Source organism: Mastomys coucha, unplaced genomic scaffold (assembly GCF_008632895.1).
Source record: "Mastomys coucha isolate ucsf_1 unplaced genomic scaffold, UCSF_Mcou_1 pScaffold13, whole genome shotgun sequence".
Lineage (NCBI taxonomy): Eukaryota > Metazoa > Chordata > Mammalia > Rodentia > Muridae > Mastomys > Mastomys coucha.
This window is the reverse complement of record NW_022196895.1, coordinates 21,007,893-21,023,596: the sequence shown is the minus strand read 5'-3', so window position 1 is coordinate 21,023,596 and position 15,704 is coordinate 21,007,893. Positions and strand designations below refer to the sequence as shown.

At 45.7% G+C, this 15,704-nt stretch overlaps 1 protein-coding gene across 5 annotated transcripts in view; it reads right to left on the bottom strand.

Annotated features, from left to right (window-relative positions):
* Window positions 1–15,704, bottom strand: part of Fhod3 (formin homology 2 domain containing 3) — a 421,283-nt gene that overhangs the window by 338,443 nt on the left and 67,136 nt on the right. For all 5 annotated transcript variants that reach the window (XM_031365152.1, XM_031365155.1, XM_031365151.1 and 2 more), the window contains exon 3: window positions 15,300–15,364. In XM_031365152.1, coding sequence (XP_031221012.1) covers window positions 15,300–15,364 — 65 coding nt within the window. The remainder of the gene's footprint in view (window positions 1–15,299; window positions 15,365–15,704) is intronic.

Sequence of the window (15,704 nt, the reverse complement as noted above, 5' to 3'; positions counted from 1 at the left end):
TTCATCCCTTTCTTCCTCTTGAATGTGGATGCAATGTGACCCTACTATGCCTCATGCTCCTGTTGCCAGGCCTTCCCCACCATAATAGATAGCACCCTCAGATATTTATCACAGCAGTGAGAAAACAGCTGAAACACCCCCAGCGACCCTCATTGTCTCATCTTATAGGAAGGAAGTAGAGTCAGAGATAAGTAGCTTGTTCCAGGTTGCACAGCTTGAGTGGCAGAGCCAGGACAGAAACCAGATAGACCAGCTCCAATCCTCTAGAATTTACCCTTCTGTAGAGGAGACCAGTGCCACAAGGCCAGACAGCCAGAACACCTATGCGGTGAGCCCACTCTACATACACACACACACACACACACACACACACACACACAGATAGAGAGACAGAGACAGAGAGAGACAGATAGAGAGACAGAGAGACAGAGAGATAGAGAGAGAGACAGAGAGACACAGAGAGAGAGAGAGAGACACAGAGACACAGAGACAGAGACAAAGAGACACACAGAGAGACAAAGACAGAGATAAAGAGAGACAGACAGACAGAGACAGGGAGATAGGGAAGGAAGGAAAGAAGGAAGGAGGAGAGGGAGAGACAGAGGAAGGGAGGGAGAGGGAGAGACAGAGGGAAGGAGGGGGGATCCTATGACAAACACAGCACATGTCCCACCTCATTGTGAATGAGATGACAAGCAAAGGCTAAAACCCTAAGAGTCAATCAAGAAGACAACACATGTATAAATCCACAGATCACATGTGGCCTAAGAAACACCCCAGGATATGAGGGCATAAGTGTGTGCCCTCATGTATCCCAGGCTCCAAAACCCATTCTATAAGGAACACAGGGCAACTCAGCACCAGTTCTCCAAAGGAGCTGCCCAGGGAGATCCAGTGACCTGCTGAGTAGATCTAATGTGGGTATGTCTGGTTGCAAAGCTCTGGCTACCAAAGGCCGTTTCTGAGATGTCACCCACTGTAGCCGAGGGCCTTCAAACTGCCTAAGCTCCCAGAGCTGAGTCTGTCTGCTGTTGCCCACAGCTTCCCCTATAGGACACTCCTCCCGCTGTGAAGGAAATTTCTATGGACCAGGATTACCTGACCTGGGTGGGGATCACGCATGGATTTTAGGTACCCATAGGCATCCCTGAAGATACAGAGACCCTGGAATTTGTCTAGAAATAGGCCAACTGTACCTAGTCTCTGACTGTCACCAAAAATGGGAACACTTTGTACTCAATCCTTGGGTGTCCTACTGTCTTTCCACGTGGTGTCTCTCGACCTCAGGATATGGTGGGTCTGTGCCTGATGGCCACAAGCATACCTGACAGTCCTGGCAGTATCCTATGAAAGTTGTTCTTATTCTCAAAGAAGAACACACAAACAATGAAATGGTCTTAACTACAAACTGAGCCTCCAGGCTCTCTGGGGACTCCTAACTTCCATCACATACATCCTGATGAGCACTCATGCTCTATTACTGTGTTATGGCCATCGATGTCAAGGTAGTGACATTTTCTGGCCAGATAGTAAACTTCTTCTATTTCTAAGATGGTAACTTATAAGCTACCTGATACTGATTCATGTTTCTATTATTGTACCCTAAGTTTCCTATCCATTTTTTTTCCACAATCCTTAATTTGTGCTCCAGATCCCAGAGCTTTAGGGTAAAATAACTCCTACCTCCCTCTCAAAGTATTGTGGGCAATCTAACGCAATCCAATACATACAATCGTGTGCTGTGAGTAAAAAACTGCCCCTCATAGGCTCATGTGTTTGAACCCTTGGGTCCCAGCTGGTGGCACTGTTTTAAGAGGTTGTGAAACTGTGTAGGACATTTGGGCTGTCCGAAAAGAGAAATGAAGACTCCAGGGGTAAGCCTCATAGGTTGTAGACCAGCCCAGGTTCCTGTCTGATCTATTTCCAGATCCTCCGAGATATAAGCAAGCAGCCTGATGTTGCTGCTGCAACAGTCATGAACCACCATGACAGACATGCCTCTCAGATCATGAGCTTTCTTCAGGTATTTTATCACAGTGACAAGATTAACACAGTATAAGCATAGGCTGCTACCAGCCTTTCAGGTAGGAGGCAGTCTGTTTAAGCCTCAGGAGATCTGTGGCCCACCGGGTAGGATGCTCTTCTAAAGAAGGCTAGCTGCAACAGGTTCGCCTCAAAACAATCTCTCACTCTTAGCTTGATACTACAGTGGCTTTTCTTACATCATTCCAAAAGCATTTGACGGAGAAAAATCAAGGTAAAGAATATGCTTGCAAGACTGTGTTGCCCTACTGAGTGGGAACAGTGTGAGAGACCCAGTATGGGCACACTGTATTCTCCAGAACATCAAATGCTGCACCACTACCTGACTATGCACATGGATGACATCACGTTTTATTTAAAACTCACTCCATCTCTTTGACTTGGAACATTCTGGCCTCAAAAAGAGCAAAACTCGGGGCACCTCCAGTTTTGGCTCAGCTTGGTGAAGCAATACCTCTTCAGAGACACTGAGAGGGGAGGGAATCAGGAGCAGCTGCTGCCCTGTCTGCCTACACTCATGGATGTAGTTCATCCTTCTATCTTCCAGAACCAGGCAGTCAAGTCTCAGATCCACTGCAGCAGAGCTGCAACCAAAGCACCACATTTCCAAGTCCTGTACCAACCAGTCTACCTGTGCCAGAGAACCTCTGATGGAGTCCTGGGTACACAAGGGACTCTGCTCTTTTTCCTCATGACATCTGAACCATATGGGAAAGCAGAGAGGCTGGTGGGGCCTTGCTTCAACTTCATCCAGAGACTTCCAAGAAGCACACTGCCACAGCCCATGGAAAGGCAGGCTTTGAAAGCCCTTGGAGTAGAAATGCCCCTAAAGAAATCATACTGCCTTCTCCCGTGTTCATCCTCTTTTGTTAGGCAGGAGTGAATAGGGGGTACACAGAGGCTCCCCATGTCCTCCTGAACAGCTTGAGGAAATCCAGCTCTAATCTTCAAACAAAAACAGAGCTTATGATTCCAATGTGATGTGGCCATAGTCAAGGAAAATGAAAAGCCATGTCATATCGTTTATACAGGGAGAAGGCATGTCCAAAACTCAGAATGGTGGTTCTCAGCAGGTATTTAATAACCATGTCATTATTCTGTTAGAAATCTAGAATTGTCTCATGGTACAGGAGCACAACTGACAGTGATGGTTTCAGGCCCATGTGATCTTGACAGGAATGGGAAGCATTCCTACACATACATACAAATACACACACATCCACCACAAACATGTATACACACATACATTCATCATACACACACAGAGAGCTACCACACACATATACAGTCACAACACAAACACATATATACACATACATCCATCATATACACATCTACCATACATACAGACACATACATATACATATCCACCATATACATAGACATACATATACCATATACAAATATACACATACATCCATCATACATACACAGAAACACATACACATATACATATATCCATCACACACATACATACATCCACCAAACACACACACACACAAACATGCACATGCATAGATTTTTAAAATACAGTTGCACATAACTGTCATCTCAGTTATTCATGACACTAAGGCAGGAGAAGTCTAAATTCAAGGCCAGCTTGGACAAGTTATTGGGGCCTATCTCAATACAGGAGACTGAGGTTACAGCTTAGTGGTTGAGTACCTGTCTACCACGTGTGAGGCCCTGGGTTCCATCTGCAGTACAACAAATAAGAGGAAAGAAAGGCTAGAGAGTGAGAGGGAGGAAGAGTGGGGGAGGAAAGAGAAAAGGAAAGAAAAATCATGCCAAGGAGGATGACAAAGAACTAGCACATTTTATCTGTGTCCATTGTGTTAACTTTTAGTTACCACATAAACAGTGGGTTTCACAGTGACATTTCACACATAGCACTACATATTTTTAAATTTTATTTTTATTGTTGATTTTAACTATGATATGTGTGTGGGTTTGTGCACATGAGGGCCCCTCAGAGGCTAGAGGCATCAGATCTGAAGTTACAGGTGCTGTGAGCCACCTCAAGTGTATGTTAGGGTCCTCTGCCAGAACAGTGCTCTCTTAACCCCTAAGCCATCTCTTCAGCCCCTGTGTCATGAATTCTGTTTGTATTTGTCCACCACTGCCTCATTCGCCTTCTTTTTTGCGGATCCCCTCTTCCTAAACCACCTCCCCCCACCCCGTCTTCTACATCCAATTACCCTTTCTGTCTCTCTAGACCTCCTCAAGACTGTTTTGAATATTTAATCTTGGATTCTGGCACACTTCACCTGGAGGTGACATCAAACATACTTCCCCACAAAGCCCGTATCAATGTCTCTTCCCTGGCTCCCTAATGTGCTGATCTGGGAACCCTCTGTTCCCAACCCGTACTATGCCAGACTCCACAGCCTGGAGCCCCTACGAGTCCTGACAAGGGCCAGGCCTCAAGTCAGACCCTTAAAAAGACTGACTTCCAAATCTTGGAGAAGAGCCAAGGAGAAGAAGGGACACACCTACCACCCCAGGCCAGGCTGCACTCAGTACCAATCCCAGGCTGGTACACCCTCGGCCTGCAGAAACCTGGCTGTGAACATCTGTGGGCATGCTCGGGCCATCTCATCTGACAGCCTACCTCGATTACCTGTCTTCAAAATTCCTCTGATATACGCACAATCACATGCATGTATACATACATACATACATACATACATACATACATACATACAGAGAGGGGGGGTATGGGGAGAGATTAGGAATTCCTAACCAGGACAGCTCCATGGAGTTTCTTTTTCAAGTCCTTAATGGGCTGGCTTTATGACTTCCTAATGAAGTACAAAGCACTTAACGGCCCTCTGCTCTGCCTCCAAGTAGCCCAGGCAAAAGAAGAGCCTGCTCAGCTCATCCTCCATAACCCACACCATGCCCAGGATATCTAGCAACTCAGTTTTGTGTACACATAAGCTTTCAGTGGTCCTTTATGAAGGGAGCCTGAAGCTGTGCCTTTAACATGGGAATGGAGTGCTACTAGGATTTCCTAGGTTGGAGGCACAATGGCATGCCTGTATTTAATACAATTCTAAATAGGGAGGATGGGACCCTTCAAGCTTCAGAGGCAGGCTAAGTAAGCATCTCATGGAAGTCAGTTCTGCCTCTAGGAAGAGACCAGATCCTGTGATATGATAACTGTTGCACCCATGCAATTCAACTTTGCCCCAACTATTAGGTTGTGGTGTTTAACGACTGTGTAGGTCAAGCTTCCCTTTAACTTGCTATGTATACAAGACTATACTGTGTCCTCAAACTCAAGGCACTCCTCCTGTCACCCTCTCCCAAGTGCTGGGATTTACTGGCATGGGCCACTAGGTTTTTCCTAACAGTTGGTAAAGCCACAGGGAAAAAAAAAATTTGCTTTGTGATGTTGATGACACTTGCCACAAGTGCCCAGTGCTTGGTGTATGGCAGACAACAGTGCTTAGAGTGTATACCATAACCCACGAATGCATGCATGCGTGCGTGCATGTGCACATGCGCACATACACACACACACATACACGTGCACACGCTGCTTTAAAGTGTTTACCAGCAGTAGCAGGAAGCACCAGGGTGCTTTATCTTTACTGCTACAGTTAAATAAATGGACAAATCAGACAGGGGTGGGGGTGTCGTGCCCCTATACACAAAGAGGCCTAGGACCTAAACTCTGGTCTCTTCTCTTCAGCCTATTCTTTGAGCCCACAAATCCATACTCAAGATGAGTGCTCTCATGGTTCTGGTTTCAATGAAATACTTATCTAAATCCTCACAATTCTGAAATGAAATTCCATTCCCTTTGATAAGTAAGGTCACCTGTCCAAGGTCACGTACATTCTCAGGGACAAGTCTGATGTCAGAGCCTATACACTCCCATCTGCCCAGAGCTGGGCTAGTCAAGGGCTCAGCCAGGAGCCGAAGCACAGGTCAAGGATGTGAGGAAGCACAGATGCTGACACAGCCCAGTGAAGTCAGGGAGAACCGGGTCCGAATCCCAGCTCTGCCCCAAAGACCTTGGCTGAGTACCAGGGCCACTGAGTGGCTAACGTCCTTGTGTACTAAATGGCAGCTGTAATTCCTGTTCTCTATGTTCTCTATGTATTCCTGTTCAGCAAAAGGCTGAAGGCCTTTTGCTCTGTGCCCACCAGGAAGTAGAAGCATGAGGTGCTTAGTTATCTCTCTACTTCTGTAAAAAAAAAAAAAAAAAAAAGACAATCTGTTAAAAAGCAAATTGCCTATATCAAAGCCAGGCTTTTCCAGTCAGCAGCTAGGCAGATGTGGATTTGAACAGCATCTTCAGTCTCACTCGAGGTCCCTAAGAGAGCAACCGAAGCTCTTTGAATCTCTCTCCTGTACAGCAAGGATATCATGTCAGGAGGATGAATAGAAAAACATGTGTTAATCATCTGTATAGAAGTTACCCAATGACAGCAGCCCTGCCTGATTTGGATACTGAGAAATGCCCGGGCTGTGACTTCCACATTTTCACCAGGATGCTATCTCTAGACAAGAACCTCAGACCTACATCTCCAAGTTTATTTCAGTTACCTTCCCACGTGGACATACTTGTCCGCTCAGGAAGACGTTTGCATCTTGTGCCTTTATACACTCAGCCCTATGTGACATCTCAGGCCACACAGGATATTAAGGCAAGTGGAAGCATGTCAACGAACCCACGGGGAGAGGAGAGAAGAGTCGCCAAAGACAGCCGTTCCAGCACACACTCATCTGTCACCTGCACAGTTTGCCCACAAGGCCCGAGACCAGCATTCCTATTGCAATATCTCTACCACCCAGCTAGGGAGAATTGAGAAATCCACACACCAGTCTTAAGGAAGCACTGCCCTGCCTCTTCATTTACAAACACAAATGATAATTTCTTTATAGGCCTTTCTTCAATTATGATAATATGACAATTGATAAACCCTTCCCAACTTTCTCCTCTGCCCTCCTGTCTCTATTACTCTGGAACTTGGACTTGAAATAATGAATAACAGATGTTCCAGTGCTGGCTTTCTTTTCTCACCTTCAGATTTTATCCTGAATCAGTCCCCCATCGTATCTACTTTTATCTGGTTTTGGCTTGGGAGGTGAACAAGTTTAAATACTTCCCATTAGGTATTTCCAACGCAATAAAAATAGGTAAAATGTTCCCAGGATCTTCCGAGAGCATCCCCTTTTCCCAAGCCTGTCACCATGACACGACAAACACACGCATGTGCATCTAGTCCTGAGAAGGCCGCCTTTGAAAAGCAAGGCGTGGAGGAACATCCACCCTCTTTCTGAAGTCCTGAGTCCTCTGGGTATCAAAATACTTAGGCAAGAGACAAAGTACTCTATATTTTCCAACACCAACTCTGACTGTCCCGTGACAAAAATGAATCTGTCCATTCGTGGAAACAGCCACCAGCACCAGACATGTGACTGGAAGACACGTAAGGCAATAGAAATCACCTCAAAGCACAGTGATCATCTGACCAGGGTTTGCTTTCTGGACCTCACTGAAGGTTTTGCTGGCTGACAGCATTTTGTAATCTAACTTCCCTCTTGTAGTTCTAGCCGAAGATATCCCTACCAAATTACTCAAATCTGTGTTCCTTTTTAAGGGGCCAGGTTAGACATAGTCTCTGAGCCAGTACACAGTGAGTGAACCGCTAATAGTTCCAAGGCAAAGCTCAAATTCTAATATCCAAAATCCTAAGATCTTTACTGATAAAAAGAAACTAAGGATGTAGCGGGGAAGTTAGAGAAAATCGCAGGGGAGAGTTGAGCACAACTTGAAACAAAGCTGCCCAAGAGTTCTTCACTCGTGTGTCCTCACATCTGTGTTTCCCTTCCCAGGGCCTCTAAGTCCCACAGCTGACCCAGCTATACTGGAAGGCTCTCAGGCTCCGTCTCTCACGGTACCTCCTGTCTTTACTGGGCCCTATATTCTGCAGAAGGGAGGGCAGAGCCCCAAGTGGACTCTTGAGCTGCTCTTTTTATTCTGGCTGCAAACTCACAACTGAGGCATTCCCAAGCTCCCCACATCTGTGGAAAGATGGGCAACATCCTCCGTGGTTCCCAGCATCTCAAGACCAGAAGCTCATACATGCAGGGTCTGAGCCTAATGGCAGGTGTGTGTTACAGCCTGGGCCTTTTCACACTTCCATTTAGTAGAAGATGGACCTATGGGTAACTGGACACATGCGGCAATCCAGTCCAGCAATAAGGCACCTTAGAGAAGTAGCAATGCTGCAGAGTGGGGAGAGTGTCCCATCTAAGAATTTCCTCCCCCGTCCCAGGGAGCCACTAGACACATGGACATTTTGTGGGGTCTGCCACCTAGGACCTGTGACAGATTGATGGAAAACAGATGGTGTGAGGTATAAACTTATCTGATTAACCCACAGAGCTTGTTTTTAATATAGAAAACAGAACTGCAGGCAAAACTGGGTCACGGGCTTGATGGGGTATAAGAGGAGGTTTAAAATAAAAGTCCCTGCGTCCCAGAAGTCTCCCTCTGCAGCGGCGACTCTGGAGTCCAAACCCAGCCCCACTTTATGTGGAAGCTGTGGCTAGCAGAACAGTAAACACCTATTAGGAAATCAAAGATCGAAGGGTCTAAGTTTCTGGGGAAGGCTGAGAGCCTGGCAACCAGACAGAAACAGGAAGTGCAGCCCTCTGTTCTTTACCCCAGGGTTGCTCATAGTGAAGTCTAGGAATGGAGCATAGAGATACCCGAGAATTCAGTCTGGAACAACCACACCCCCGGGGTGGGGGAGGTAGAGCAGAAGTACCTCTGTGGGGAGGTAGCACGTGGTCAGCTAGACAGCTAAGGCCTGGAGACAGAGAAAACAATGGAGGTCAGAGAGGCCAAAATGACCAAATGGCTCAGGTCATGGGAGTCTTACTGGCTTTGGGACCGCCAGCTTGACTTGGTTTCTCCATCACGTGGTGTTCATGTCAGGGACCAGTAACGCTTCTATGGTTCTGCTAGCACCAAGAGGCCAGATGGTGACCATGCCAAGCCTAATATCTTAGCACTCACAGCATTGCCTCATCATCTTTAACTAACACAGAAATAGCACCAAGGACTGTCAGACCCAAGAGGGACATTTTGTTTTATTGATTTGTTTGATTACTGTTTCCTGAAGAAAATTCCTAATTTGAAGGGAAATTTCAAACCACACACCCAGCCAAGGAGTTCAGGTCATTTGTTTCAACTAATGCTCCAAAGCCTTGCGCCCGGCCGACCCCTGTCTCCCACCAAAGGCAGTGCTGGGAAAAGAGGCTGGAAATGGAGTCTTCCCCAAGGGCTGGTTGAAAAATCACAGAGGACTGAAGAGGGAGAGATGGGGAGGTGGGGGTCTGTGCCAGCCTACAAGACAGGGTGAACAAAGGGTTTAAGGACGATAGACAGGGCTCCAGGCTAAGGCTGAGGGGGAGAGGGGCTAGACTGACAGCTATCTATTACAGCTCTGTCCCATTCTTTGATTCCAGAAACCCACAGCCTTGGACATGACAGCTGTTAGAGGGTTTGGATACTGGACAAAGCCTATGCCTTGCCTGAGTCCCAGCTCCCACTCTGTAATGCACCCTCGTACATCTCTTCAGCAATGAAAGCTAATGCTGGTCCAGGCTCCTTTCTCATTACATGAAGACTGCATGTGGGGGCTGAGGACTAAGCCCTGCAGGCATGAGGCGGTGTATTAAATCATCAAAACTCACTTTTTAATATTTACCTATTTTATGTGTACCAGTGTTCCGTCTACATGCATGTATGTGTAACATGGGTGTGCCTGGTACCCACGGGGACCAGAAGAGAGTAACAAACCCCCTGGAACTGGAGTTATAGATGCTTGTTAACTGACAGGTGGGTACTGGGAATCAAACCCTGGTTGTCTGCAAGAGGAAGTGCTCTTAGCCACTAGGCCATCTTTCCAATCCCCAGAACGCATTTTTCAAAAGTGTTAGGCCTGGACACACACACACACACACACTAAAACTGACAAGCATCCTCCTGGGGCTCACTGCCAGCCAGCCTTCTCTAGTTGATGAGTTCCAGGCCAGTGAGAACACATCTTTCTCAAAACAAAATATGGTAGATGACACCTGATGAACAAATAATAAGGTTGTTCTCTGGCCCTACACACAGACAGATGAATGCACGTGCACATACAAATACACACACACACACACACACACACGCACACACACCAAGAGGTACCATCAGCTCACTACTATTCTAATACATGATGCAAATAGCTACACAGCTTAGCCTAAAGAAGCAAATTCTTTGTACCCTGTTCATGGATACCTCATCGTGTTGGTGCCTTCATGGCAGGCAACCAACGACTCTCTATCTGTGGATGAAACACCCTTCTCTCACGTTTTTCTCTTTAAACATTTTCATTATGACTTGACATTCTGAGCATTGTGACAGACCTCATACAGACACTGGTTCTCTCAGTCAGCTTGCCAGCTTCTTCCCACCACCCCATCTCCATACACCAACCTCGCTGTCACAAAGACTATAGGGAAATGGCACTAACAACCTCGTGCCCAGCTGTTCATTTGCAGCTACAAGCCCAAACAACCTTTCTGTATCTTCAGCTAAATGTTACCCTTTAAATTCAGTGCTGCACATTTGTAAGCATAGGTCTTCTAGGCCAGGCCAGACTTTTCTTAAGGAAAAATTAAGGTCAACATCAGAGGAGAAACAAAGTTTCAAAGACTAACAAAAGTGTTCAGCCAATAGAAAGCCCACCTGTGTCAACTTAAGGCTCTGTATCAGTTGATGTCAGTGCTGTGACCAAATAAGAAGCAACTTAAAAGAGGCTCAAGGTTTGATGGGCTACAGTCCATCACCGTGGAAAAGGTGGGAAAGGCGTGGCTGCAGGTGGCTCTGTAAATGGTGGGATATTTGTTCATATCTCATTGGGCCAGGAAGCAGGGACAGAAATCCTGGCAGTCATCTGACCACTCTCTCCACTTTTATTCTGTCCCTCCAAATGTCCTTGGGATGGGAGCACCCAGGTTTAGGACAATCTTTTTTAGTTAACGCTTTCTGGAAACTTCCTCATAGACACTCCGGTTACATCTTCCAGGTGATTTTTCTGCCAGGTTGGTGATTAAGATCGCCATCATGACATCTCTCAAGTTCCACATTTTTCCTTATTTTTGTTGTTTGGTTGGTTGGTTGGCTGGTTTTGAGACAGGGTCTTTTTATGTAGCCCTGACTATGGGCCTTACTATGTTGATCAGGTTGTTCTCGAACTCACAGAGACCTACCTGTATCTGCCTCCCAAGTGCTGGGATTAAAGGTATGTACCACTGTGGCTAGCCACATCCCAGACTCCACCCTGACCCTTTAGCCTCTCTCTGTTGCGCGTGCAACTCTTTTCATCAGAGTCAGTTTTTTGGAATGCTTTTCTGGGTTGAAATAAGATCCCTGGCAGGACTCAGAGGATCTTTCTTTCCTATTAACCTCATAAAGTGCAAACTTCTGCTGTTGATCAGAGATCTCTTTTTAAAACTTCTTATCTGTAAGTTCACACCTAAGATGGAAATGTCAATGATTTTCTCTCTTTAGGGATCAAAGCTGAGTTTAGGCGGCAAGCTATGCCTTGTTTGCTGTAATACATTACATCAGGCATTCATATTGAAAATACACAAAAGTCGCAGAGAGGAGGAGCATAAAGAAGCCTCAGGCTTCTCTGTACCAAATTCTCAATCCAGCCTCCTGACAAACACATCAGAAGTGCTACACTATCCCACAGACCTGCCTCAGAGGTTAGCTGGGACCATCAAAGCAGAGCCCTGCGTGGCCTTTGGTTTTTGTGAGGGCTGCTGGGTTGCTAGCCTTAAAGGCTGTACCCCATGCCTATCCCCTTGGGGACAGGCTTCCAGGGTCAGCAACGGACAATTCCAAACACACGTCACCTCCAATTCATCAGCTCTCGCCCTGGACTGTAAACATTCCTACACTCTATAAAAGCAGGAGTGAAGGGGAAGAGGGCTGAGGTGAAGAAAGCACGAACTTGCCGGTGTGACAGACCCACGGGACAAAAGCTGGCCGTGGGTCCTTTCAGTACCATCCTGGGTACAAAGCAAGGTTTCCCGGGTGCTGCATATCATGCTGACCCTCTGACAACTGCTGCTTATAACCTTCCAGGGATAAGTCTGTTCCTCGGGTGGCCAGGAGTAGAAATGTTCTTGAGGGAAAAAAAAAAAAAAAAAAAAAAACCAGGACTCAACTGCTGGGAAAGGATCCGCCCCCTTGTCTTGGTTTTGTTGTTTTGTGTGGTGCTGTTTGTTATTACAACAAAGAAGTGCCACTTAATGCTGCCCTTGGTAAGGGAAAGGATGTGTCACAATGGGAAGAGACACTTCAAAAGCACAAGGCACGCATTCCACTTTACATAATCAGGCAATAACACTCAAGTAGTGTCTGAAGTATATCTTGCCAAAAGAAGAAAACGGACCCAGCAGGATGGTTTTCGATGCAAATTCATTTATACATCCACACCCTCTGATATAGAAACCTGTGGCATGATGATGTAGACTGAGGAAAGCAGAAAATCCTTTCACAGCCGGAGATGCACACGTGAGACCCTGTTCTCACATACACTCTGGGGCCTGAATACCGTTTCTTACCTATGCAGAGATGCAGACATTGGAAAGATGGTTCACAACTAGAACTTCCCATGGGTCTTCTGGCATAAAATACTGTGACAGCATGGTCTTAGAGCTTCCCAGTTTAGTTCCCTTGAAGTCAAGCGAGAACTGAGGCCATTTGTGAACACTGGAATCCGCCTAAGTGTTTCCAACATCCTTCACCTTTCATAGATGTCAGAGCACACTTGACTTAAATTGTTTTGTAATGACTAATTTTGATTCTTTTCCAAAATAGTGAATTTTCAAAACCATGACTTTTTATATCCACAATCAGTTGATCAAATATTTAGGTACTATTTAATCAAATTACATGCCTCAAGTAACCAGGGCAAATTAGCATTAGGAAGGTTGAGAGCACACACACACACACACACACACACACACACACACACACACACAGGTTGAACCCTCCAGACGTTAGAGTGGAGATGTACTAGTCACACCACATGGGTTAAGCTGGCTACTGAAGATCAACACATTGTGGAACAAAGCGTGTGTTCTACATCAGTTGTAGAAGACTGAACAATGAGAAGTTAATAACACAAAAGCTATTTAGAAAAGTTTTTGTGGTTAAAATATAATATTAAATAATAGAATATAAAACTATTATTATATTATATGTATAATGTAATTGTTTATATAAGCAAGATCTTGCTTATCTCATGCTGGCCTTAGACTTTCTAAGCATCCAAAAATGACAATGACTTTCTGATCCCTTGCTTCCACCTCCCAAGTGCTGCATAGCCCTACTCTGTTTTTGTGATGGTGGACATCTATCCCAGGGTCTTTTTGGGTGCTAGACAGGTACATTACCAATTGAGCTATATCCCTGCCCACACATTTTCTAACAGGATTTAGTACTTTCAGACTCGAAGCCAGATCACTGTAATAAAAGTCAACTTTCCATTCCCTTCCTGTCCCCAGGAAAAGTTCCTTCACACTTCTGTCCCAGGCCTCCTGTGGGGGCCGGCTCCACTCCAGTGTCGGATGCAGTGGTACTTAGCACCCATCATGAGCCTGAGCTTGTTCTTGGTTTGAGATAAGAGCTGAAAGAAGTTTACATAAAGCAGTTTCTCACAGGACTTTTCTTTAGATGGACACACTTCACACATGTGGAACAAATGATTTGATGTAACATAGTATCCATGTATGCACACACTCAGTGACTACAGTTGCAGATTAGACAATCAATGTTACCTACAGGATCCAGAGACCTTTGCAGGTTTCCAAAGATATTACAACCCATCCTACCCCTTAGGTCCCTGAGGGGTTTGAGTCATCCACACAATCCTTTCTGCTTTCCAGCAATATAAAAAGCTGACACTTGCCAGCATTTCGCACCAAAGTAAAATGACGTGGATTCCCCTAAGTAACCAGTTGCCCATCCACATCTATCAGGATGTGAAGGGACCAGAAAGTTTTCCTTCCATTCCATCCATGAATCCTTTGATGCTGGGATAAACCAGCATCAGTAGCATGACTAACCTCCTGATCGGAGGGAGACCTGAAGACCACAGCAATCAATAAATTAAAAAAAAAAAAAAAAAGTTAAGCACATGTTCATACATAGAGTGAACTTTGTGTTCTTTCTTTTTTATGATGTTAAATTGTTGCTTCCACTTGGCTCAGTACTAGAAAGAATCTACCATTCACGTGAGGCTATCCACTTGGCATATATAACCTATTTCTTCCCAGGAAACCCAGGTTGCAGAAATGTCCCAGTACCCCGCCAATGACCACGGAAAAGCCACCTGAAAACCACAAGTACCTTTGCTTACTCAGCCTATGACAGCCAATCTCCATGCTTGTATTGACTTGCCTTGGAACCTCCTGTGAGATGTAAATCTGGGTATGTGTGTGTGTGAAGCTGTTTCCAGAGACATAACCAAGAGGGAAGACCTATCCTTAATGTGGGTGACATAATCCCATAGCCTGGGGTCCAGGACTCAATAAAAAGGAGGAAGCCAGCTGAACGCCAGCACATTGCCCTCTGCCTTCTGACTACAGGTGCAGGGTGACAGCTCCTTCACATTCATGCTGGTATGTCTTTCTTAAGAACTGTAGTCCCTCAAACCATAAGCCAAAATAACCTTTGCACCCCAAAATTGCTTGTCAGGTATCTCCTTATGGCAGCATGAAAGATAACTGGCAGGCCATTTCAGTCTGCACAATGCATCTCCACTCTCCACTAACCCATGAATCCCTTCCAATCATCTGACCACACTTGGGGTCTCGGGCTCCACTTCCCCCAAAAGCAAGCTTCAAAGAGCCATATGAAGAATTGCTTCTGCTGAATAGAGGCCCTCACTGGTGACAATCCAGGAATAGCCTCATGAGTAGAAAGATCTCCATCAGGAACCTCAAGCTGCCTTATCTCAAGCTCTAGTCGAAATCAAAGAAAGCCAGAAAGAAACAGTGCTTCGAAACTGATTGCTAGAAGTTGGCTCCCCCCAAATTCCAGAAACCAATGAGGGCTAGCCCAAGCACATAGTTTGTAAAGACAATTTCAGTTTCTAACTGTGTCATTTCCCGTCACACATGCTCACTGAGGGCAGACAGCAAGCGTGCCTGCTTCAGACGCCACTCACCAATGCAGGCATGGACCCTCACGGACAGCTGGGTCCTCAGAATAATGCTGTTCTTCTTGCCCCGCCTGAGAAAGACAGGAAACAAAACAGAGGTGTTAGCAGGCACCCAACGACCAGTCTGTCAACACGCCCACCAAAAAGAGAAGCCCAGTGAGTAGGGACCTAGTCTAAACAGAAATATATCCTGAAATAACACACCACAAGGCTTCAAGGAAACAAAAATGGAAACCTTTGCCTTTGTGGGTTGGTGTGTGTGTTTTATCACCAAGCCCACCAACTCTGAGCTTTCCCAGAATCTATGTATCTTGCTTGACTATTCGGGAAGATTTTTAAATCTGAGTCTGTGAAGTGAAATCTGAGTCTGTGAAGCTCATTCCCATGGCTATTTTAAATTCTTTTTTTTTT